Here is a 26733-nt window from a genome sequence, read left to right on the forward strand (position 1 = left end):
TATAGCCTCTGTTGACCTCACACTTTCGGTTTCAGTAATACTGAACTATTTTATGTATTTTCTCTTTCAGGTCATATTGTTTCATGAGCTGGTAAGCTGGGTTGTGCCTATAGTGACCGCCACATAACTCCCACTCATCCTTCAAGAATAATCTCAGCTAGCAACTCTCTAGAAAGTCCTCCTTGACTCATTCAGGCCAGGCTAGGTGACAGCTTCCTGGACTCCCATGGATCCCCAGTACACACGTCACCCAATTATTTATTGCACTGTATTGACAAGACATACTCCCTCCCACCAACTCTCTGGCAAATGTCTCAAAGTCAGGACTTTTCTGTCTTGTATCTGTAGCACTATACTTGAATCATCCATAGTCTTTCATGAATGAGGTTGAGGAAAATGAGTCCTGAAGATGTTCAAGCAGAGATGAATCAGAGGTTCTCAACACTGGCTGCATATAGGAAACATCTGGAGAACTTTTAAAAATACAGCTATCAATGACCCACACCAGTCCATTTAAATAGGAAACTCTGGGACGGGGGCCTGGTCATTGAGACATCCAAAACTCATGTGATAATGCGCAGGTTGAGCTGGGAACCAGTGGGTTAGGTGATCAGTGGACAAGGATTTGGAAAGAAATTCTCTAGAGAGAAATGAAAGTGTTTCTGCTTTAGGCACCTTTCATTCATGAATTTCTGTGGGATGATTGCTGGAATTATACAAAGTTCCTCAAAATGTGCCCTGTACATTATAAAGGTTGGTTCATTTTGCTTTGTGTGCAGGTAACTTAGTTGGCCAGTCAGGAACCAAAGTCTGGGTCATTCCAAGGAATTCATGTTCTTGAAGGAGCACCTCACCACAAATGCACATGTATTTGTTTAAAATAATAAAAAAAAAAAATAGTAGCCATGGGAGGAAAAGGAGGAATGGGTGTTAGTGCTTTATAGATTCATGTCATGATATTAGAGAAAGAAGGTCTCTTAATATGTCCTGATTCTTTTGAAGTGCCTCATTTGTAATCTTGACACTTATTCTTGCCTGTGATGATGATCATGGTCGGGCAGTGGATTTTCTTTCTTTTCTAATATCTGTGTCTACTATGACAGAGAGGGAGGACTACATGTTGATTTTATAAGTTTTTAAGTGACCAGGACTTGGAGTAAGTTCTACACAGAATAAGAAAGGCTGGTTTAAGATATTAGTATTTGTAGGAGGACTAAATGACTCTAGTTAATTTTTCCATGAAGAGTGCTTTCTAAGAAAAGTAAGTTTTGAAGGTTACAACGGAAGGAGCTTTCGAAATGATCGCCTAAGTGTTAGAAAAATACCCTACAGCCTTGCAGTCTCAAAACTAATATTCAAACTCTCAATCTCTTTGCTTAAAAAAGTTTAATAAGCTGTAAAATAAATACACTTCCATTAAATATTAAATAAATTATTTACAACTTGAAAAAATACTTTTTATCTCCATGCATCTTTATGTACAGAAATAAGACTTAGCATAAAAAGTGGCAATTGAAAGTTTAAAACCATCAGAACGAAAAGGTTCTGTTTTCTTATGATCCACCGAAAAGAGGAGCCAGCTCATCACTCGTGGTTGTGACTTGGCAGTGACTCCGATCCGATACCCTGTTTCAAAAATACAATAAAATATTAGAGAGAAGCTCTATTTCATTAGGGCTTTAAGAAAACACCCAAAAAAATCAGGAATCAGAATATCTGTCCATTTAGAATGTGTTGTGAAAAATGCTAAGAGCTTTGCAGAGACAGACTATCACTTGGACTTGAATTCCTCTTTCACACCTGCTTTGGTTATGGGCCCACTTAGGTGGAGGATTACATACACTGAAGCCTGTTTCATCAAATTCTGCTTGATGAAAAACAACAACACTCATGGGAATTAGTTTTCCTAACCAAATCTGTGCAGTGGACATAATTAAAAAGAAAGATGAAGTGGCATAGTATATTTGTGATATACAGTTAATTTGGGATAATTAGTACCAAGGGCACAATAACAGTAGCTACCAGTTAATAGCTGCCACTACGTGCCAGGCCAGCATATTCCTTTTCCAAAAATCATTTCAGACCTCCTTTGAGAGATCTCAGTTGCACTAAAGGACCAAAAAGCTCCCTTTATTCATGTTGGTGGTCTTAGCTTAAGACCAACACAATAATAAATTCTGCTGCGCTAAGTACTGAGTACAGCCTTGGTTGGCATAGATAATCAGCCACTTCATGAGTTACTGAGCTAGCATACTAATTCGGTAATAGGCTCAGAACATAATACTTGTGCTTAACCAATGCGAAACAGTGCTTCTCCATGCATCTGCAATGTTCACTAGAAAGGGAAATACTGGATTTAGTAGATTTAGGCTTTGGTTTAGGAATATGCACATCTAAATGGCATCTCAAGTGATTCTTAAGCCCATGAAGGTCGAGTATCGATGGTTTAAGGATGTGACATCCTTCCTGAATGTCTGAGGAAATGGAGTTCTTCCTTCTGACCAATTTTAAATGTGTCCTTGATCTCTTCGCCTGCTCTTTCTCTGGAAGTTTGCTTCCTCAGCTGTCCACTTTAGTTATTAATAAAACATTCCTCTCTATAGCTCCTTACCTTTCCTACAACATGCTAAACTCTGCCTCTTTCCAAAAAAAAAAAAAAAAAAAAAAAAACCACAACAACTTATAAACAAGAACTATAATATATCTTAACCAAGGTATATTTCAAATTTGTACCCTCTGCCCCCTTCTGACTTCCTTTCTTTAAAAGGATATTCATCCTGTTCCCGCCACTGTCTCATGTTTGTGGTCACGCACCCTGCCTTGGCTCTCCACCATATGAGCTCAACCTATCATTCCAACCTTCTCTCCAACACCCATCTGAATTAGGCCATTTTTCACAAGTTTCTCAGGTGACCTCGTCTATCTCACAGTATGAATCTTCCTCTCCCTTCATAATTGCTTGTCCCAATCTCATCAGTCTTTAGAGGCTCACTTCCAATGCCTACATATAGCGTCCTGTCCTGCTCCCTACACACATCCCATGGCACTTTCTCTCCTTCACTGGAAACTCTTCATATTCCTTTCATATGACATAATTTACTGGCCCTAGCATTCTGGTTCCTTACACTATATTCTATCTACTAAACACTAACTGCGTTGAAAAGAGGATCTGTGTCTACCTCATCTTTACATCTGTTATGATACTAGGACATAGTCTTTTCTCACTATTGAACCTATCTCATGCTCAAAAACTAAGGCTTTCATGTAGCCAATGTTCACAGTGTATCCATAATTGAGGACACTTACTTTCCTCACTTTTCTTGAGATAACAAATGCTGTATTTTTCAAAATTATAGGATATGATTTAAAGTTGTCTTTTAAAACCCAAACCTGTACCATTCATTACCTTCCGTTATGCTATGGCATGTACATTTCCATTTTCTTGTCGAAGTTTCTTTCGTTCTTCAGCTTCTCCTTCATATTCCCTGAAGTATCGTTTTCGAAGCCTTCAGAGAACAAGATATTCTATGGTCATCAAAGTTCTATTCATCTCCGTATTGACTGGGGTTTTCGTGAGTACAGGGAGTTCCTTTCTGCGAGTCCTCATGGACCATTACACTGTATTCTACACCAAACCAAAACTTAAACCCAGCTCTAGAATATTTTATAACTGTTCTTTTTAAGGGGATGTTCATGGTGACTTTATATAAACATATTCCCAGAGTACTGAGATTTAAGTAGATATGCCCTGAGACACAAACTTTCAAAAGGCATGGAACACGTTGTATGTGTTTTGTTTTGTTTTTTTTTTTTAATGGCTGACACATGATATCAGGTTAGTTTCAGAGGTATAACATAATGATTCGACAAGTCTATACATTATGCTAGTCTCCCCACAATTGTAGCCACCATCTGTCACCATGCAACACTATTACAATAGGGACTATATTCCCTATACTGTGCCTTTCATTCCCATGACTTATTCATCCCATAGCTGCAAGCCCGTATCTCCCACTCCCCTTCACCCATTTTGCCCATGTCCCCACTCCCTCCCCTCTGGCAACCACCAGTTTGCTCTCTGTATTTATGGGTCTATTTCTGCTTTTTGTTTGTTTATTCATTTGTTTGGTTTTTCAGATTCCGCATGTAAGTGAAATGATTTTGTCTTTCTTTGTGAAATCAATTTGTCTTTGTCTGACTTTCACTCAGCATTATACCCCTAAGTCCATTCACGTTGTTTCGAATGGCAAGATCTCATTCTTTTTTCATCAACACTTAGCACAGTTGCCATGTGTTAACTGGAGGAGGAAAAAGATGGTGTAGTTTTACCACGAAAGGACTTTACACTTGTACAAACTAATTGAAATGGTTAGAGTTTTTCCAAACAAGTTGGGTTCTCTTGATTTCTAAATGTAATAAATACTTCCTTTTAGTTTTATTTATTGCTACTTTCTGTTAAAATTCAATTGTTTAAAACAGTCTTGGTGCTGTACAAGAAATTCTATTTTTGGTAGGTCTTTAGTCCACCCACTAAATGTTCCTACTAAAATCACAAAAACTTTGACGTGATGTTTGGGAAAAAAATTCAACTACGGAAAAACAGCAAAATGTGGCTTGGGCTAGTGTTTGCTATATGTTCCAAACACAAGAATATGGGAGACAAGGAGAAAAGTCACTGCTTGGTTTTAGGAGTGCCAACGTGACAAAAGTCTTTCCACACTTTTCCAAAGGATTATTAAATATTTCAACCTGAACGATCCAAGTTTAAATAATTATTTCAAAACATCTTTGCTATCTGGCTATTTTTTCCCTTCTATCCTTCTATGTCAAACAATAATGATTCATCTGAGAATATTTTTCCTGAACACGTTTGCATATCTGGCTTGAGGTGCTAACAGATCAAAATAATTTCCAGGGTGTGCAAAACAACATGAAATCACACATCAAACTCTATGTGCATCATAAAACAGTTTTTTTTTTTTTATGTGTCTTTTTGTCATTATCTAATCTGCATCTTAAATAATAGTAAACAATGGCAGAAGATAACGCCTTGTTTCCTGAATGGCAGGAGTGGTAGATCATGCACACAGTCCAGTTGTTAAAGTAATTTACCAAGGCCTAAAATTAGAATAATGAGTCTATTGCTTTTCCCAAGCTCTAGTAGCACATGAGTCATTATAGAGCCATTCACGCCCTCCCCCAACTTCCTTAAGTCTCTGACTTCTGTTTGACAGACAATGCCATTTTGACATACCCACCAGTGCCTACCAGGAACAGTCTACTTCTAACATTCGTTGGTCATGAAGTGTGATGATGTTATTATGAGCACAGGGCAGATACTGCAGGAGTAGAACAGTAACAGAATTGTCCCTGCTTCCTACGCCCTGCCCCTCCGGAGGAAATTTTTCTTTCTTTCCTTTCTTTCTTCTCTTGCCCTTTCTTCCTTTCTTTCTCCTGCTTTCTTTCCCTCTTTCTTCTTTCATAATTGAGTTCCCACATTACCTTTAACAATTACAAATAGGCGCACGTTCTATGTAAATCAGTACCGTGCTAGGACATTCCTAACTCCAAATTCTGCGTTTTAACAGAAACAGATGTATCTTTTCTGGGCTCCTGGTTTGAAGCTCTTTGTGAGTTTTCGTGCCAAAGCAGGATCTCTGACAACCTACTGTGAACCAGAACCAGGCTTTCATTAGACTCTGGGAAGCTTCCTTAAGCTTAAAGATATTCACAGTGGCTATCAACAGTCTGAGATTAGGAAGTAGCCATGAGTGGAAACAAGACATGAAACACAACCGTCTGCTTTTAAGTTCAAAATACTTCTAAGCTTTTTGAAAAATAGCTTTACATATGAAGTTTCAATGGTGGCCGAAGTAATATATATTTTGACCTAATTCTATGATCTTTGTCAGTGAAGTGTAAAGCTATGACCAAGGATCACATGTCACCAACAGAATAATTCATCTAAAATGGGATACAGTACTTTGTGACGGCACACTGAAAATAAACCAACCCGGCATTATTTTATTAGGAATCTTTAAGTTATGCCGTACTTACTGGATTGTGATAACAACAGCAATCGCTGTGAAGCTCACGGCAGACACAAAGGCAGCTATGGCGGCTAAAGCGATTTTTGATAAATCACTGTCAACCATGCTGTGAGTCTTCATGGACTTTTCCCCACACCGTTCACCAAAGTAATCGTGATGACATCTGGAAACAACCCACATCCAAAAATTATAATAATAACTGAAAGCATTCTCTCTATTTTAGCATTTAATTGTAACACTCAAAAAAAAAAAAAAAAAAAAGCCATGCCATCTATTTGTGTTTCAAAATCAGGAGACAGAATGCATTCAAGCCAAAGATCTATTAGCGTAAGAACAAGTTGAGATTAGTTTGGGTGTGATATTCCAAGAAGACACACCTTTTCATTCTCTGTGCTCTTTGTATGACCACCTGATGAGTTCTGTCACTTGTGATGCAGCTAATACATCCCACTATCATTTAATGTGTCAGTAGCTTTTGAGAGGAAGGAGTATAGAGCATTATGTCAAGAGTACCTTTAGGTCCTCTTTTAAAAAAAAAAAGTTTTGCAAACCTTTTGTATATTTTTGCATGGTTTGTTTCGTATATTATAAAACCGGGGGTCAGCAAACTGTAGCCAGTGGATCAAATCTGGCCATTCGTCGGGTTTTTTTTTACAGTGTGTAAGCCAAGGATGGTTATTACACCATTTTTAAATGGTTACATTTTAGTTGGAAGCACATACATAACCTCGACCAAAGAAGCCTAAATTATTTGCCAGCCTGGTCCTTTAAGAAAAAGTTTACGGGGGCGCCTGGGTGCCTCAGTCGGTTGAGCATCCGACTTCAGCTCAGGACATGATCTCGCAGTTCGTGGGTTCGAGCCTCACATCGGGCTCTGTGCTGACAGCTCGGAGCCTGGAGCCTGCTTCCGATTCTGTGTCTCCCTCTCTCTCTGCCCCTCCCCCACTCATGCTCTGTCTCTCTCTCTATCTCTGTCAAAAATAAATAAACATTAAAAAAAAAAGAAAAGAAAATGTTTGCAGACCCTTGACACTAGAGAAATAAATGGTTTTCTGCATCTAGGAGTTTCAGACCTAGTGTTATAAACAGATTTCTTTTTAATTTAGGAAAACTTACTTGCATGTTACTGCTCCCAGGTTCTCTATATATTTGCATTCTCCATGAATACAGAAATTTTGGAATTCTGCATCACACGGATTTTTCTTCTTTCTGTTTTTTCTATTTTTTCCATTTTTGCCTCCTTTTTTCTTTCTTTTGGGTTTATCTGAAGTCTTTTCACTTTCTGTCTTGTTTTTCATGGGCTTAACTACCTGTTCAACTGAAAAAAAAAATAGATACGATTTATTGACAGTAGTCTCTCTTCATCTTGCATATCATTTTGGAGACATGGAGAAAGAAGTCCTAGCAGTGAGAGCTCATGGGCATGATAACCCTATTTTTCTCATTATTTAACCCAAATTCATATATAATAACTGGTTAAAGAGAATATCTGAATGGTGTGGCACTTGAAAATCTGAACCTCCTTGTTATTTTATAAGCTTAGAAACATATTTTGAATTTATTTGTACCAGTATTATTACTATTGTTAATAGTATGTACCTGTCTAAAAAAAATGAGGAAATATCTTGCACATTTCTTGAATTTCTTATACATACCAAGTTCTTGTTAAGGAGCATTAATTTGATTAAACTCAGATCACGGTTGAGTGTATTGTTATCCAGATGCTATAGATGAGGAAACTGAAGTTGAATGAAGACAAGTTATATGCCCTGGGACATGCAGCTAGAGAATGACAATGCTGGGGTATCAAAACCTGTCATTCCCCCCTGTCCTATGTTTTCTCTTGGATAGGTCAAGGTTACGGACTAAACTGGTGCTTTAGTGTATCTATTGATTTTATATATGCATCTCGGTCTTGTGCTCATTATCATAGTTGGGAATTACTGTGTATTACTTGAAGATGGAAAAAACGGAGAATTATATATTAGAATTAATCAATTTTCTCCAACTCCCAGATTACGACAGATTATAATTATTCATTCCATGGGGCTCCTTTCTGTGGTCAATCTATTTGAAAAATAGGAATCTAGAAATATTTGTACCTGATGCTTCTGAGAGTCAGTCATCTTAACTCTTTTGATCTACAGAAACATTCGTTCAGTGTTATTGCTATACAGGGCATAGTTTTCCCACATACTAAATATGGGAGGGAGGAGTGTTCATGTTGGAGCTGTGTGTTTTGTTATACTAGTACCTGAATAGGCTTATCTAAGCAAGTATTTAGCAAACAGAGCCCAGTGAAAAGAGGAAGATACCATAATGTCATAATACCATTAGTCATAATGGTCCTGCATAATGTCCCATTAAATAGAAAACATTAGAAATATAGGGAAGGGTATCAGAGATAGAACCCTGTGATCAAGGAAGCGACAAATAAATATCATGAGGATTTTAGCAGGTTATTATGACATTAATAACAGTCAAATTAGGAGCAATGCTTAACCGGTTATGCAATTTTTATATTGAAAATTTGGTGATAAATAAGCAACACAAATTAGAATAAGTCCTCTAAAAGAAAACACTTTAAATGAGTATTACTGCATGTTATCAGATACATTGCAAATTGTAGACAGAGACAAATCGTCACCACGCTGAAGTGCTGCAACAGACAGCAACCCCAGGGGTTCAACAGCCTTTCAAAGGAGCTCACCCATCAGTTTCCCTGTATTTCACAAGGCACTAGTCAGTTTCACTGCTAACAGTTTATTTGGCCGTTTGAAACGTTAACGACTTGAAACATCTTTAAGAGAACAGTGTCTCCTCTTATCCTTCCAAAAAGAAATATAAATGAACCTCTTCCCCACCTCACATAAAAGCACAAGTTATTGAACAAGCAGTAAAGTCGAGTGTTCCCTAAAGCTTTTTCCACTTGTTGCTTAACCCAGTCACTCTCCCTGTGGTATATCACCTGCTGTCCCTTCACCAGGTCTGCAAGGCAGACAGAGGGGGAGAAGTCAGGGAAACTAAGGTCAGGAGAGACGGGGCATTATGTTCTGCCTCCATATTGGATGTCTCTAGGATATTTAGATTTAGTGATGACCTCATCTGTCCTGAAACTCCAAAGTAATATGAGGGTAATGAACAATACTTAACCTCTTACTTTGGTACTCTCATTTTAAGCAGATGCTCTTTTTTAAAGATCAGATAACAGCAAAAGGGAACAAAACTATGGGTCACTATTATTTAACTAACACATGGAATCTGGGGCTAAATCATGATTTTTGGCAATTTGAAATCCACGCATAGTTGTTCTTTAATATTTCCAGAAGGTTATATTATTATTCTTGTCATGTTTTAGAAACACTTGTTTTTCAACACCTGGGGTACTTAAAAGCTAAAGTCCAACCCCACTAAAGTCCTTCCCCACTACTTTGTTCTGTTCCCTTATTTGTGTTAAAATGCAGGTGTTTAGGGAATTTTTGTATGGGGAGTAGACACAGAAGCTGACGACTGTTGATGTCTATGTCTGTCTCTCAGCATGGAGGCTGTGTGGCCCAATGGGAACGAGCATCGGATCACCAGCAAACACTGGAGTTCTCATCCTGGCTCAACTGCTTGCTGGCCGTGGAAGCTTGGGCAAAACCACCTTCTCCAGTTATCATCTTTGTAAAATGCTAACAATTCCTACTTGTAAAGTAGACTTAATAGACATTGACCATTTTTAGAGCTCCAGACATATCAGATGTACCCACACACAGCTCCTTCCATCTCAGGTGGTAGCTTCCCCAAGGCATATGCAGCACATGTACACGCAAGAAAACCACTCCGAGAGCCAGGGAATGGCTCTTCTTTTGAAGCAGCTTTGCCCATACAAACACACATCTTCTAGGCTATGTTTTCGCCTTATCCTCCACTCACCTCGGACTGAATCATCTACAATATAGCCAGATATTTGTGGTTCGTTATCATACTCTTCTGCATAATCATAGTCGATCCCCGAGGACAGTTCCCTACTAGAAGGCGTTTCACTCACAGGGGAAATCTCCCTTCCTGAGGACCCATTTCTTGGGGTAACCTCAAATCCATCGGCACTGTGGTCCCCAGAAAATGGTTCCCCTTTCCCAGAGGAGGTGTCGTTGGCAGCTGATCCAGCAGCATAATGGGCTGTGGGAGAAAGAACAACGGGCGAAAAGAAAAGGTAGAGCAGAGTGAGTGCCTTTCTCACCAGTCAGCTGGGTTCAGGAGAAATGTTTATCTTCTGATATCAAAGCTGTTATTGCACATGTGCTATTGTTTGGGATTGAGTCACTTATGAAAGCATCTTCACATTCTGCCAACAAGCAAACTCAGCTGCTCCAATTTACAGAGCTGCTTTCATCGAGGTTTTCTTTTCCACAGACGGTCTCCATCACCTTCCACACCAAATAATGCTGCCAAATAGGCAAGTTTGTCTAATTACTGAACAGGTAATGTCTGTAGAGTCCCATCACTTCACACGCCAAATGCATTTGTGTTTGCTAGAATGACCCATTTGAACGGATGGGTTCTAGATATAAGTATCAGACTCTCTTGACACGTGTTCATATTTTTAAAAAGGTGACATACATAACTGTAAAACAACATAAATGCTATTTGATAGTAAGGACTCTTCCTGTCATTGTTTCATTATTCTTGTTCCTACCTAGGGAAGAACCTGGGGGGGGGGGCCCAGGTGAGATTTGGGGGCCTAAAGTTTCAGGCCCCTGGTTTATCTTATAGGTCTCACTAAAGGAGCAACAGGGTGGTGCTTTTACTTCTCCCTGGGAGGGCCTCTAGGAAGGTAAAGGTACAATCACTAGACAGAGGAGATGGAGATTTTAGGCAGGAGTCAGCGCTCCGCGTCCAGGACTTAACTACTCTAAGATCTGCGGAAATCGCTTCACCTTTCTGGACTCGGTTTCTTTTTCTGTAAAAGGCAGAATTTGGAGCACAGGATCTCTGAGGTCTCCTCCAGCTGGACTAAAGTAAAAAATTCGGGAACTCTCCGGCACCCTCTTCCTGACCTGGGACGTCAGAGGCACCTGCCCGCGTTTCTCCTCCTCCCCGGCAGTAACCTTGGGGAGGGCGCTGCCGTGGACGCCTCCCGCCGTGGGAGAAGCGCAGGCCGGCAGTTCGGAGCCGGGATGCCCTCACCTGAGCCCAGGATCAGGAGCGACAGCACCACGGGCGCCGGCGGCAGCAGCGGGGCTCTCATTGGTCCCTCGGCGCGGCGGCGGCGTCGCGGTCTCTGGGGCAACTCGGCCGGGAGTCGCGGCTGGAACAGGAGGTGGTGGAAGAGAGAGCGGACAGGAGGGAGTGTGCGGCCGTGCTCGCCGCCCGGCCGGGCTCGGGCGCTGGACGAGCGCCTACAGCTCGCCTCGGGATCCCTCGGTTCCGACTCGGGCGCGGGCAAAAGGTGTGCGAACATTCCGGAGGCGCGGCGCGCACCTGCGGCTTTATAGGCCGGGCGGGGACCCGGGCCAGGCCCGTGACGTCACGGCCTCCGCTGTGGGTGGAGGAGGGCGGCTGCGCCACAAGAGGTTACTACCCCAAAACCACACGCGGATGGCAGGCGCCCCACCTCCCCGGAGCGTGGAGAGCCACCGGGAGGAAATGGAAATTAAACCCTAGCTGCGAGCTGAGAACACGCCCGCTCCACATTCGACGGTGGGAGTAGAGTTGGAGAGCTGGTAGCTGACAGTCAAAAGTCCCACTTTCTCAAACCACCTGAAGAACCTCCGTGTAGACTTTGGTTGGTCTTAATACTACAAGTGACAGGGATTGATTAGAAGAGTTCCCTATTAAGATGTAGAAGTACTTTAAGACCAAGAGTGACTTAGCAAGGAGAGGCTGATGTCCTTTAACAGGGATTATGAAGTTCGTGAAACGGCTAGAGAGAGCGCCCCCTAATGAGGAGCGGCTTTATTTATGATGGGCCCTAATCCGGACCGCGAGCCCTTTCTTCCCCACTGCTGGAAAGCGGCCAGAATTTCAAATCGTCTCCCCTCCCATTTGTCTGTGTCCCAAGGTCCTTATCAAAATGAGGATTTATTGACCATCTATCATTGCCGAACTATAACCGCTTAAAAGATGACCTGCACCGTCTCAGTCAGTAACCTTGCTGGTTAAGAATCATTTTTCCCTGTTTTACAAGGAGGACTTGACACCCCTGGTTATGGCAGAAACCAGATGGATTTAAGGTCCTCTGACTCTAAAATCTCTCTCCACTCTGATAAAGGAATTTGGAGTAAACCGATCTTTGGAAAGAGAGCTTCTGGGAAGAACAATACTTGGTCCTAAGGAATAACCCCTGCTGGGAGGGTATTGACGTTTAAATGAAGGGGGTGCCCAAGTCTGTGCACCACAAATCCCAGGATAAAACCACCGGCTTTGAGGAAGCCCAGTTAGAGTCCGGTAGGGCAGTTAATCCCAACAAGAAGGAAAAATGAAGAGGATGGGAGCTGCTCAATTCGACTAACTTTGATGGAGACACAGCTCCAGAACTGGATTTTCCTTGACTTGAAGAAAAAAAAGAAAGCATCATTCTCCCTCTCTCTAACTGGTTCCTTGTCTTAAAGATACGTATCTCTTCCAGTGCAACAGCCCTTTTTGGAGTGTGGATCACAGTACATCTATCCTAATTCTGGGAAACTTTTGTAAAGCTACTTACTTTTTAATGGCATATGGAGGTCGTGGGCTAAATAATACCATACATTTAGCAGGATGAAATAAACAGTCGTGACTCATGCCTTCCCTTCAAGTCAACATTTGCTGAGAGTATATTTGTTGTCATCTGCTTGTTTTATTTTTTTATGGGGGGGGGGGGTGGAGGCAGTAAAGAGAGCGATTAACTGATCACCGTTCCCTGCTCTCCAGAAGCTCAGTGTAGTGTGGGCCGGAAAAGTAATTCTGTTATGTCAAATGATAAGAAGGATTTGGACTGCCATGGAAAACAAGGATGCAGTTTAGTTTTGCTCCCCCGCTTAATGTCCTTACCAGCAGAAAGCTTAAATGGAAAGAACACCTCTGACACAGTATGCCCCAAAATGGAAAAAAAGACCAGGAAGACGGCACTGCCCATCCCAGGGTGAAGCAGGGACTTGCACCGTCATCTTTGTGGCTGCAGGAGAAGATTCTGATTCAGACAGATTCACAGCCTTGCCCGCAGATTTCAAAAGATGGCAGGGATTTTGTTTAGAGCTCAGACTGTGGTGCTGCTCTCCTCTCAGGCTTCGCTTTTGTTCTGGTCCCATTGTTCCCTTTACCTTACTCTTTCTTCTCAAGTGAGAGGAAGGCAAGTTGTGTGCATGCGTCATCAGAAATGGTTCACTTTGAAGGGAAGTGAGTTCTTTACACTGGAAATTGCTTAGTCTTTTTACAACTGGAAATGTGGAGGGTGACGATTTCCGTTGGTATGGGATGGAACATAGAATTATAGGGGCATATTGCTAGTGCTTAGTATGAGCTGTAAATTCACACCAGTTGGGTAATCATGTACAAATTCCACCACAAACTAAACCACCTAATATTTGAAAGACTCGGGTTCCTCATCTGAAAATAGAAATAAAGCTACCGACCTGCTGTTAAGCAGATCAAATGAGATAAGATAACCTATGCAAGCAACACAAAACCTGGCAAATGCGGAGTGCTCAATACATGGCAACTATTATTATTAGCCTTGGCATTATGATAGATACATCCTATTAATCACATTGAAGAACCAAGTGACTCTTATAAATGGAGCTACTCACAGAGGAAGTGAAATAATCTTCAGTATTTTCAAGCCCATGAACTTTGTACCTACTTCCCATTAACTCTAACCATTTTGAACATTTTATGGTTCATCATCGGGTACCATGGGGCGTCATAATGGTTGCATCACAGTGTAGCACCCTGATGACTCACAGCATTCTGGAATTTGCACATGAGAGGGAAACCTTCCCCATGTCATGTTGGATACTCTACATTCTGCATGCTAAGCAGAGACAGGGAGGAACAACTTCAAGAAATTCAAGTAGAATTCAAGTAGCTACTCTTCTTTATCTTGAACAATTGATGGTTCCCACACCTACTAGGAGGCTAAAGGCAGCTCTATGGGCCAGTGCTCCCAGCCAGCCACTCACTTTGAAGTCTAGTATCCGGATCCTGATAATATTTTAAATGTATAGTAGAAACAAACTCACTTTGACTCTGCTAAAAGGTGTGCTATAGAACCCAAGAATAATCATGTGTTTGTTCATATAATTGATCTTGAGTTTTTATAGAGAGGGCCAGTTCTGAGTTAACCCATGAAACCCTCAACTAAAATTAAGAAATTCTCTCATGTATAAGTAACATTTCCTATATTATTAACAAATGCATTGGCTCCATTTAGATGTCTGTAATTTTCTACTCTTCACCTTCGAATTTATCCATGCTAAAGAATATATAATTTCTAGTTTCTTCAAAAACAGGCCTTCCATGAATTTGATTTGTTGGGTACCTTGACGTACTAGTAAAATAAAAGTACTTGGCCCTTTAAAACCTTAACATGATGGCTTTTGCAGAGCAGTAACTAGCAGATGGGACGGAAGGCAGCAGACTGTTTGATACAGTAGGAACTAGGCAAATGTAACATACAATTAACTGCATTTAAACACACAAGAAATGAATGCTCTAGGTAGTTCATTTACTCATCAAATACATTTTGAGAACTAGGTCCTCTTCTAGGCACCGGGGATAAAACTTTGAATAAGTCATAATGTCTTCATTTTTAAGGACCTTGCATTCTATTAAGGGGAAACATATAATAAGCAAGGGAACCATACATAAAATAATTTTAGGCCATGATGCGCTTAGAAAGGAAATAAAATATGTGATCTGGAGGGCTTGGGATGGTGGAAGAAGATGATAAAAGGAAATTCAAGATAGCCCCTACAGTAAAGTAGTTCACAGTTTCTCTCTACAGGAAATGGGGCAGGATAAAATGGAGAGGAGTATCCTTTGGAATAATAACAGCTGTGGAAAGCAGAGATAGGCAAGGATAAGAATGAGAGATAGATATAAGCATAGACAAGAAGAATGAGGGATGCTGAACGATGGATGCCTTGAACGGAGGAGCCTCAAAAGTATGGAGGATTTGGAAACATTGCACAAGAATTCATTCCAGGGGTGCCTGGGTGGCTCAGTTGATTGACTGTCTGACTGTTCAAGTCCCACATCGGGCTCTGTGCTGACAGCTCGGAGCCTGGAGCCTGCTTCGGATTCTGTGTCTCCCTCTCTCTCTGCTCCTCCTCTGCCTGCACTCTGTCTCTTAATTATAAATAAATGTTAAAAAATAAAATTAAAAAAAAAAAAGAATTCACTCCACTAGTCACTTCTCAAACACCCCTCTTAGCCCTGCTGACCAGAGCTCTCCAGCTCTTAACCAAAAGTCAGATAAACAGAATAACCTGAGAACCTTTTCTAAATGTACACTCCATTCTCCCATCTCGATTCAGTAGGTTTGGTGTGGGGTGCAGGCCCACGTGGTATTTTTTTAAAGAACCTCCAAGAAAATTCTGATGTGCCCTTGGGACTAAGAACTACTCCACTAGGGGATACGTAAGTGAAAAATAGTCGAGGTACATTCAGAGAGAGTGTGAACTAGCGGGATGGCACATTCATGTACGTGGAAATTTTGCCGGAAATGTAAAGGAGGGAGAAATGAATTTCAACAGGAAGCATGTAAGTGTAATGAAGACATTTATCTCTGAGGAACTCATGTTACAAACTGATTCACATGCAATTCCTTTAAACACGACACTACGCTAGTGGAATAAAAATGCATCTGAATATATGAAAAAGAAAAAAATCCACTTTGCATGTAGTTTTCAGAAACCAGTTTGTCACATCGGTGGAATCATATCTATGCCAAATTATTGTGGAATCTCACTACCTCCGGTCTGAGTGTAGTAAGGTCGGAAAACAGAATGTCTGTAAGTATCATACACCGAATTAGGAAACATGTCAAACTTGAGTATTCTATTAATGCTTTATGACTTTAGGATTTCAGATTAATATTTGGCATTTTGTTACTTCAGAAATTAATATATCAAAGTCAGATGGCTGAACTAGTCAGAGTCCTATGAAAGATTTTTATGGACTACAATTAGTCTTTAAATAATCATATTCTTGATTTTATTAGTTATTTCAGAAAACGTTTTGTACGTACTTAACCTTTCTTTAGTGCATGTCTACGTTTTAAAATTTTCTTGTATTTTCTTTTACAATTTACCAGGTACCACACATTCAAAATTATGCGATGACCACTTTTTCATAGTTTCTGAATGCTCCTATTTGTCCCATCATTACTTAAAAATTGACAATAATAGGGGCACCTGGGTGGCTCAGTCAGTTAAACGTCCGACTTGGGCTCAGGTCAGGATCTCATGGTTCGTGAGTTCGAGCCCCGCGTCGGGCTCTGTGTTGACAGCTCAGAGCCTGGAGCCTGCTTCGGATTCTGTGTCTCCCTCTCTCTCTGCCCCTACCCCCTCACTCTCTGTCTCTGCCTCTGTTTCTCTCTCTCTCAAAAAATAAATAAACATTAAAATTTTTTTAATTGACTATATTTGCATACCTCTAAAAATTATGTAATCCTATTATCACCGACCCATAGTTGAAGTATTCTTGTTATGAATTTAGATAGTCTCTTTAAATGTCTTTTTCAACTTTTAGCAGGGTTAGGCTATCTTATGTATAGATTTTGTTGTCTTTCCCCATAAACACAATAAGCTTTTGTTTCAAGTTCAATGAGAATAGGCGGTTTTAAATTTCATAAGTGAATAAATGACTAATTTGTTGAATAAACCACTCCTGTACAGTCTGTCCCGTGCAGGGATAGGGTAGGCCACAAAGAAACAGGCCTTTGGATGCCATGCTTCTGGAACTTTCTGAATGTGTGTATTAAAATTTTATGACCATAACTAAAAAAAATTGTAAGTTCATTTGGAAGAATCCAGACAAAAGTAGACCTCATAGGAAAAGAGGGATTCAAAATAGAGTTATAAATCTTGTAAATATCAAGTGTGTCCCTTAGTATTCTTCCTGGAATCACTATTTTTGTCTTAAACCTGGATTTATGTACTCCCAAATTATTTGGTCAAGTATGCAGAAGACGTGATTTTGCTCCTAGCTTTCTTTCCTTCCATAGGAATTCCAAAAGTCATTAGTTTTGTAACTTCTCAAGATAACAAATATTCCAAGAACATAGTTTTAATATCAAATTGCTAGGTAATTCCGGGATTCTCAAGCACTACCTTGTATGACTATAAGGAAACACTTGGCCTTTTGAAATAATTTCTTTTAATGTTTATTTATTTTTGAGAGAGAGACAGAGAGACAAAGAGCAAGTGGGGCAGAGAGAGAGGGAGACACAGAATCCAAAGCAGGCTCCAGATTCCTAGCCGTCAGCACAGGGCCCAACGCGGGGCTTGAACTCACAGACCATGAGATCATGACCTGGGATAAAGTCAGATGCTCAACTGACTGAGCCACCCAGGCACCCTAGAAATACTTGGCTTTTCAACAGTACAACTGGCCTGAACTAATCATGACATAATGATGAGGGAGTACTACTTACATGATAGAAAAAAATTTTAAAGGATTTTTTTAAAGAAATATAAATTTGGTCATTTAGTCTTATCTCAAAGATGGTATTTACTAAAATTCTTACATTTATTTAAATAGAAAAAAATAGAAACTTTGAAGGTATGTCTTGCCTAAAATTATGTCTTTGGAAAAAGTCGTGCAGCTTGCACTTTTAAAAGTTATTGTAACCATCAAGTAGCTAAGGATATAAGAACATAAGGATATAAGAACATAAATTCTATGTTAAATATTGTGTTTCTACATTTGCTCAATTTGGAGATTTGAGGTTATGTCTCTACTAATTTATGAAATGTGCTTCGTTTTTATTTTCCTTACCAATATTTCAATCTGCACAAAATGATTACTTTCAATGATATTTTCTTGGAAAATCCTAAACGTGTAACTTTTGAAGTGTAACACACACACACACACACACACACACACACACACACACACGAGGAAAGAGAACAGGATAAGAGAACAGTATAAGAGCAAGTCTGCGTTTTTAAAGAATCCATTATTTTTAAGAATAAAAGAAGGAAAGAAAGGAAAGCTTTATAGACAAACGTCATTAACATTTTAAGAAGTATGTGAGGGGAGCCTGGGTGGCTCAGTTGGGTAGGCACCCGACTTTCGCTCAGGTCATGATCTCACGGTTCTTGGATTTGAACCCCATGTCAGGTTCTGTGCTGACAGCTCGGAGCCTGGAGCCTGCTTCCGATTCTGTGTCTCCTTCTCTCTCTGCCCCTCCCCCACTTGCTCTCTGCCTTTCTGTCTGTCTGTCTCTCTCAAAAATAATAAACGTTAAAAATAAATAGATAAATAATACCTGTTATGTAAAACATTAACAAAACAGTGTGTACAGTGTGAAACTCATGTAATGCATTTACAAATATTTATGTATATATTATATATAAATGTGTATATACAGATATACATGCACAGGAACATTCTGAGAGAATATATGAAGTGTTAAGAATGTTTATCTTTGGTCGAAAAAATAATTGCTTTCCTGGAGTTCTAATAAGTGTACAAAGTTCAGGTATTTCTTCTATTTTTAAAAAATATTTTAATCTTTTTTATTTTATTTTTGAGGGAGAAAGAGAGAGACAGAGCATGAGCAGGGGAGCGGCAGAGAAAGAGGGAGACACAGAATCCGAAGCAGGCTCCAAGCTGTCAGCACAGAGCCCGACACAGGGCTCGAACTCACAACCATGAGATCATGACCTGAGCTGAAGTCAGCGCTCAACCGACTGAGCCACCCAGGAGCCCCTCTTCTATTTTTTTAAAGTAAAAACACCAATCTAGGCATGACCATTTCCCAAGGAAGTTGATTTGACATGATTTCTATACTCAGTTACATCAGTTTTTCCAAAGAGGATGTCAAATTTGAATGAAAATGTTCACTTGAATGTCTGCTTTCCCGCAATCTTCCTACCCTAGTAAATTGCTCCCGACTATGCTTCCTTTGCCCGGTGGGGTAGGGAGAAGGTAGAGTGAGGTGCTTAAGGCTTTAGCATCTCAGGTTGAGACTACTGGATTTTAGTACAGTTCTTCCCGTTACCAACCAGGGTAAATCAAACACTTTATGGCTTTAATGTCTCATCTCAAAAAAAGGGAGATGATAATAACAGTGACTAAATCATAGGGTTCTTGTGAGGTTTAAATGTGATGATTCATGTAAAACACTTGGAACAGCATCTGACCTTTCATGATGACCCCAAATATCTTATGTATTATTATTATTGTTATTGTTAATAATATTGATACCAATGAAGAAAGTACTAGGGATTGCAATGAAAAATTTTTCAATGCATATTTGTGGACACAGATAAATTCCTATGTTGATTTAATTTAGCTAAATATTTATTGACATACTGATTTCATAACTTGAGGACCTCTGCTTACTGTGGCAGATAGGTCTGTAAGAATTCAAAAACCTTATTTTACTTTTTTGAAAAGTTTACTTATTTTTGAGAGACAGCATGAGTGGGGAGGCACAGAGAGAGAGTGAAAGAGAGAATCCCAAGAGATTCCCATGCTGTCAGCGTGGGGCCCAGGATAGGGCTTAAACTCAGGAACTGTGAAATCATGACCTGAACCAAAATCAAGTCGGTTGCTTAACCAACTCGGGTGCTTGGGAGCCACCCAAGCATCCCTGAATTCAAAAATTTTAGAACGATGAGGGCAACAAGAGTGAACTCTGCTATTTTAAGGTCCTATTGCAAATAGCCTACATTGGTGATTCCAGGAATATGACATTTCCAGAGCATTTCTTGTTCTAAACATCAAAAATCTTTGTGGAATGATTCTTTCCTTGCTTTCCTTTCCTTTCCTTTTCTTTTTTTTTAGCTGTTTGATAATTCCTACCCTGTAATGTCATCAAACCATAATTTCCTAAAGAATCAGGCCATTTATGCTTGTAAATACATTGCTTGTAAGTGAAATTTCTTTTTTCACCATTAACTAACCCAATTGACACCGAAGTAAAAGAAAGAGTTATTTTTTCAATCCAAATTACTATGTCAATAATTTTGTCATAAACCCTACCCGATCAATACCCATTCTCATCTTTTCCCTTTGTAAAACCCTGGTATTGTTCAGACTGGCAATGTGCCCAGCTAACACATAACATTTCCCACGTTTTCGTGAAGATAATGCTGGCCACAAGACTAAGTTCTGCCAGTGAGGTCTGGTGAGCTCTAAGCAGGAGTGATGTGTAGATTTTCTTGGAAGGCTTCTTAAAGGGATCTGATGAAGGTGGGAACCACTCCTATCATCCCTCTGTCTTTACTCCTTTCCAGTTGCCTGGACTATGGACACTTGGCTGCATCTCCAGGAGTCATACTGGTGGACCATGAACTGACCCTGAATCTGGAAGGCACGTGCTAGAATGGTGGAAGAGAAAGAAAGAGCGAGCCCAAATCCCTGATTTGGAGCTACCACATCAGCCCCGTACTCTTTACCTTCAGACTTCTTTTATATAAGAGAGAACACTTCTTTTATAAGCCACTTATTTTAGGTTTACTGATATATGCAGCCGAGCCCAATATTAAATGATTTCTTAATCAATAAACTTTTGTATTTATTATGATACTCCCTTTCGTGTCACGGTCCTCCAGCCAAAGACCACCAGGGACACGACTGAACAAGTTACAGTGAGGAAGAATGTGCAGCATGGGGAACTGTGAATTTTTCAGTAAGAGATATTGTAGAGTAAGTGTTAGAACATACAGGATTGGGTTTGGGTTAGGTAATTTGGAGGAGGGTTGAAGGAATGACATTTTACTCTGGAATGGCTACTGTCAGGAAGTGAGCATAATTTCATGATTGGGTATCTTAATAGATCTTATAGAAGTAGAGAGGCTAAAGCTGTAATTGTTAAAGAACCAGCCATCACCCATAGAAGTCAAGAGAGGAGGGTGTTCGGTGAGTGCTGTGGCTTGGACAGTGTTTATGTTTTGTCTGTGCTCAGACATAATTATGGAAGGTCTTGCTTTTACCATAATCCATCATGGCCACAGAGTGGCCTTGTTTGATGTTGATGTGCTGTGAAATTGTTTACGTTCAACAGGAGACCATCAAGGCCACGGTGATAGTCCTAGACCAGCTCCTGGATGTCAAGGGATGCTTTTTTCTTTCTCACCTGTAACTGGGCTTGGTGCAGGTTAGGGGCTCCATTAGGGTCAGTAAAATGAAATGAATGAAAATGCTTAGTAAGCAAATCAAGAAAATCTGGTTTCACAGTTGCCAAGGTAACATTTGAATGAACTTACCATACCATCATTTTTAAATGATTTTTTTTTCACATAAGAAAACTGTGTAGTCATTAATTTGGGTACCAAAGTTAAGTGAAACAAGATGCTTGAAAAATCTACCTAGAATGAGAGCTAACTACATCCAACATGGATAGTTTGCAAGAATAGGAGAATATTCTCTTTATCTGTTCATCACCATTCATTCCTAGAACAATGTTATATATGTTGGATGTTCTCAGTAAATAACATTATTTATTACTGTATACAGTACCTGAGATAAGAACAGAAATCCATGAAGTGCTTCCTACACTTAAAAAAAAAACCCTCATAATTTATTATTAATTCTGAAACTATTAATTTGGGTTTGCCTTTCTTTTATAGTAAGAGGTGACTCTGACTGGAAAGAGTACCTTTAAGTTGTAAATATTATCATATAATTTAGATAACATTTATTGAGAGTTTGTGCTGTAAGCACTTCATAGATTTTACTTCAGCTGACCTTCATAAAACCCTTTAAATAAACGTTATCGTCTCCATGTAACAGATGAGGAAATCAAGGGTTCACATAACTTGCTGGAGGTCACGTGTTTACTTCATAGAGGTGGAATCCAACGTAGGTCTTTTTGACCCAAAGCCCATTCATTTAATCACTATTACATATAATGTCTAGCATAGCATTAGGCATATAGTAGGTGCTTTTCAGACATTTTTAAAATGGAAACTGCTTGATAAACTCAAATGCTGATGATACCATAGTGTAAAAGAACCCAGAAATACATTGACCTCTGAGTTTATAATAACTAATAGAACAGATATGTGATGTGAATAGAGTAGTTGTGAAATGAGTGTATATGCGAAATAAGTCTAAAAGATTAAAATGGCTCATAGACCTGCAAGACACTGATTGTTTTAATAAAATCAAAGGACAACAGTGCCAATCAAAAGGGAGATTTAAAGTTGGCTCTGTGCATCCAAACACATTTCCAGGAGTGATCTTCTTGGGCTCAAGGAACCCCTCTCTTATTCTGGTAGCTGATACACCATTATTGAAAGAGTATATATATCCAACTCACTCATTTTATCTCACCTTGATGCTTTTGCAACTTCCTGATTAGAATTTGTCCTCTTTTCTCGTTGTCCAAAGTCTCTGCAGGCTGGAAAAATTCCGCAACCAGGCACAACAGTCATAATTCTTACTGTAAATTACTAAATTGACGTCTGGATTTCTATCTCACTGTGCGAGTTTGGTCAGACCATCTCTGAAAGTCAGATTTGTCCTTCAAGAATGCCCACAATGGGGGTGCCTGGGTGGCTCAGTCGGTTAAGCGTCCAACTTCGGCTCAGGTCATAATCTCATGGTCTGTGAGTTTGAGCCCCGCGTCGGGCTCTGTGCTGACAGCTCAGAGCCTAGAGCCTGTTTCAGATTCTGTGTCTTCCTTTCTCTCTGACCCTCCCCCGTTCATGCTCTGTCTCTCTCTGTCTCAAAAATAAATAAACATTAAAAAAAAAAAAAGAATGCCCACAAAGGTGTCCCGAACCTGCAAGTTATTCATTCACCCATCCAACACCTCTTACTTATTAAGTGTTACTATGTATTACGTATTATTATGTGTTACCTATTATATCCCAGGCACTGTGAGAGGCCTGGGAATCCAAATACGAACAAGACAATCCCTTTATTTATTTTTTTTAAATTTTTTTTAACGTTTATTTATTTTTGAGACAGAGAGAGACAGAGCATGAACGGGGGAGGGGCAGAGAGAGAGGGAGACACAGAATCGGAAGCAGGCTCCAGGCTCTGAGCCATCAGCCCAGAGCCTGACGCGGGGCTCGAACTCACAGACCGCGAGATTGTGACCTGAGCTGAACTCGGACGCTTAACCGACTGAGCCACCCAGGTGCCCCAAGACAATCCCTTTAAATAACTTACAGTACAGAAGCAGATATGGACAAGTAGCAGATAATTAGAATGCACGTGATTAGGTGGCATGAGAAAATGACTAAAGAAGTGACATGGCACCTTGAGATCTACATAGTGTGGGAATGTAGCCTAGACTTGGGAGATTCAGCAAGACTTCCTGGGAGAAATGACATCTGGAAAGGATGAGTTGGACTGGCTAGGTGACAAGTAGGCGATTGTATGTGTAAGCTTACTGTGGGAGTGGGGGTGAGGGTGAGGAGAATGGTAGTGTTCCAGGCAAGGGAACTGCATTTACAAAGGTCTGTATCTAACCAGGAGCTGGGGACTAGCTGCTGACAGAGCCCCATCTATGAGCTGGCCAGGTCACTGTCAGCAGTCTTAAAGTTATAATGAAATCCATCTAACTCTTAAGACATATAATGGCTCATTTCTTTTTTTATGTTTAGTTATTTATTTTTGAGTGAGAGTGAGCATGAATGGGGAAGGGACACAGGGAGACAGAGAATCCTAAGCAGGCTCTACACTGTCAGCACAGAGCCAGATGTGGGGCTCGAACTCACGAACCGTGAGGTCATGACCTGAGCCGAAACCAAGAGTCAGACACTCAACTGATTGAGCCACCCAAGCACCCCTATGATGGCTCATTCTTACAGCAACAAATACTCTTCTTCTGTGACCCCTTTTCTTTGTTACAAGCCGCATAAACAGACAGGAAACCCAAGCCCAGGCATTCAGTAGTACACTTCTGGGCTTGATCCTTGATGACATCATCTTGCTTTGTTTTCCTCATGTTTTGAGAAAGACTGTTACCTACCAAGAACTGTTGCTGTGGCAGTTCTATTACACATGAGTCATTCCGGAGACCTTAACATGTGTAGCACCCTTCATGCATTTAAGAGTTCTCAATACGTGTACTGTTTGCAAATGACACACAGTTCAGGGATTTGGAGCCCGCAGTTGAAAGCCTCTAATAGGATTCTGTAAAATTTTGTAGGAGGAATCAACAAATGACTTTTACAGCGTAAGCTGAAGACAACATTCTTAAGGATCTCAACGTGCAAAGGGCAAATTTTAGATGAGAATAATATTGGGAATAGTACAGAATAATAAAAATGCTGACAGCTCCTGCATCTGAAGGCTTAGGTGTGTGCGTCATCCCGTGTTGATCTGCAGGAATGCCAGTGTAGGGTAGGACAGTGAGGGTAGCAGCCCCTAAATCATTAATGTGCCTTAAAGCCACCTTATGATAATCAGGTATTTGTTTTAAAGACATTTACCTTTGACTTCTTATACACTCAAGATGTCCAACGCAGGTCTTGGAAAAAACCAAATTCAAAATGCTTTGTTTATGAAACAAGAAAGCTTTTATTTTTTTTTTTAAGTTTATTTATTTATTTTGAGAGAGACAGAAACAGCGCAAGTCAGGGAGAGGCACTGATGGAGAGAGAGAATCCCAAGCAGTCTCCTTGCTGTCAGTACAGAGCCCAATGCAGGGTTCAAACACACAAAGCTGAGAGATCATAACCTGAGCCAAAACCAAGGGTCGGACACACAACCAACTGATCCACCCAGGTGCCCCGAAAGAAAAACATCTTTTAATAAATATAAAACCCAAAACTCATGGAACCGAGCCTCCTGAAATTCTTTTTTGGAATGTCAGGGAATAAAAATCACTGACAAAACCACAGAATTAAAAAAAATTTTTTTTAATTTTTAATGTTTTTTTTTGTTTTGAGAGTGAGAGAGAGAGAGAGAGCAAGTGATGGAGGGGCAGAGAAAGAGGGAGACACAGCATCCAAAGCAGGCTTCAGGCTCTAAGCTGTTCAGCACAGAGCCCAACGCGGGGCTTGAACCCACGAACCATGAAACATGACCTGAACTGAAGTCGTATGCCTAACCGACTGAGCCACCCAGGTGCCCTTAAAGCACAGAAATTTTAACAAGTTGTTATATTCATTTCAGTCTTAAATTTGCAGATTAAGCATTAGACATGATTACACCAATCAAGTGTATACTTGATCTTAGCAAAAAGGCCGAGAAGTGATTCCATCGAGGGTAAAAGTGTACACGAAATAACTCATAAAGACTTTCTGCCTCCACTATCACTTCCCACCATGCCGTTTCTCAGATGCAACCCTTGGTATCCATTTGCTTTCAGTTCTTCTGATGGTTATTGTAACTTTATATAATACAGTGGTAGCTCTATTCTTGACTTAATCTGGTTTACACATTATTGAGCTTGACCAGGAAGAGAAATGTAATAACTGACACTACCTCTCAGTTTCATTTGGTTCCCATATGTTGTAAGTTATAATTGTATTTTTTTATTTGTTGCCTTTATGACTTTAAACAAGATATTTAAAACATGACCTTGGATTTATTGACCTCACATAGAAACTACTGATTCCTAAGTAAAACAGAAATAAGTTTACTCTTTTTACTTTAAAAAAAATTTTTTTTAAGGTTTCATTTATTTATTTTGAGAGAGAGAGAGCCCTGATGTGGGGCTTGAACTCACGAACCATGAGATCATGACCTGAGCGAAAATCAAGAGTCGGATGCTTAAGCGACCGCCCCTACACTTTTTACTTCTTTACTTTTCGCTTTTTCACTTCCTAATCTCTTTCCAATGGTTATTTCATTACATTAATCTTACTCTATTTTATAACTCCAGCGTCTATTACTGTAATTAATGTCATTTTGCTTTTTATGTAGATGATTTGAAAATTGAAAATTAATACATAGTATTTGCCACATTATAGAATCAAGCAATATATTGCATCTGTGGAGAAAGAGGTCATTAAGTTCTACTGCTCAAAGAAGAATCTTCCAGGCATCTCTGTCTTTCAGTCTATTTCAAAGTGTCTTTCTGTTTAATTGCCTTCACTCCTTGTGGGTCGTATTCCCTGCCTTTCTTCCTTCTACCACACGTCATTCTCTTTCATGGTCTTTCATTTGTTTTTGTTTGTTTGTTTTTCTGTTCCTGAGGTATCTCCTCAAATAAAGTTTTTGGCATAGGGCGTGACAGCTATTAGCTCTCCGGGTTCTTACACATCTTAAAATGTATTTTCTTTTACATTTGTTTGATAGCTGGCTGTGTATCAAATGCTAGTTTCAAATTATTCCACTCAGAACGTTATAGTCATTGTCTCGTTGCCTTCTAACGCTCAGTGTTGCTACTGAGAAGTCCAACCTCATCAGTATGATTCTCCCAGCCACCTCTCATTTATCTCTGTGAAAGCTTTGAGGATTTTTTCATATGGCATGGGATTATGAGTTTTAGATATTGTTTTTAAATCAAATGAAAGATCATTCTATTTTCATAGAAATTGTTAACACTTTCAAGTGTAAGTAAATTTAAGCTTGTCAGCTGTAAATA

General features: G+C 39.9%; 1 protein-coding gene and 1 long non-coding RNA gene across 2 annotated transcripts; one reads left to right on the plus strand and one right to left on the minus strand.

The window, feature by feature from the left end:
* Nucleotides 1–1367: 1367 nt before the first annotated feature.
* On the minus strand, nucleotides 1368–13905 carry AREG (amphiregulin). The gene is made up of 7 exons (XM_027058295.2): nucleotides 13820–13905; nucleotides 11223–11833; nucleotides 9969–10214; nucleotides 7167–7368; nucleotides 6058–6213; nucleotides 3407–3506; nucleotides 1368–1626 (listed from the first exon to the last, which is right to left on the minus strand). Exons 2-6 carry the CDS (start codon nucleotides 11494–11496, stop codon nucleotides 3413–3415), a joined length of 972 nt encoding a protein of 323 aa, XP_026914096.1. The 5' UTR covers nucleotides 11497–11833; nucleotides 13820–13905; the 3' UTR covers nucleotides 1368–1626; nucleotides 3407–3412.
* A 95-nt stretch (nucleotides 13906–14000) lies between these two features.
* Nucleotides 14001–20751, plus strand: LOC128314247 (uncharacterized). The gene is made up of 2 exons (XR_008295742.1): nucleotides 14001–14268; nucleotides 20480–20751. It is a non-coding gene; the product is annotated as an uncharacterized LOC128314247 (long non-coding RNA).
* The last annotated feature ends 5982 nt before the right edge of the window (nucleotides 20752–26733 follow it).

Source organism: Acinonyx jubatus, chromosome B1, assembly GCF_027475565.1.
Source record: "Acinonyx jubatus isolate Ajub_Pintada_27869175 chromosome B1, VMU_Ajub_asm_v1.0, whole genome shotgun sequence".
NCBI classification, from domain to species: Eukaryota; Metazoa; Chordata; class Mammalia; order Carnivora; family Felidae; genus Acinonyx; species Acinonyx jubatus.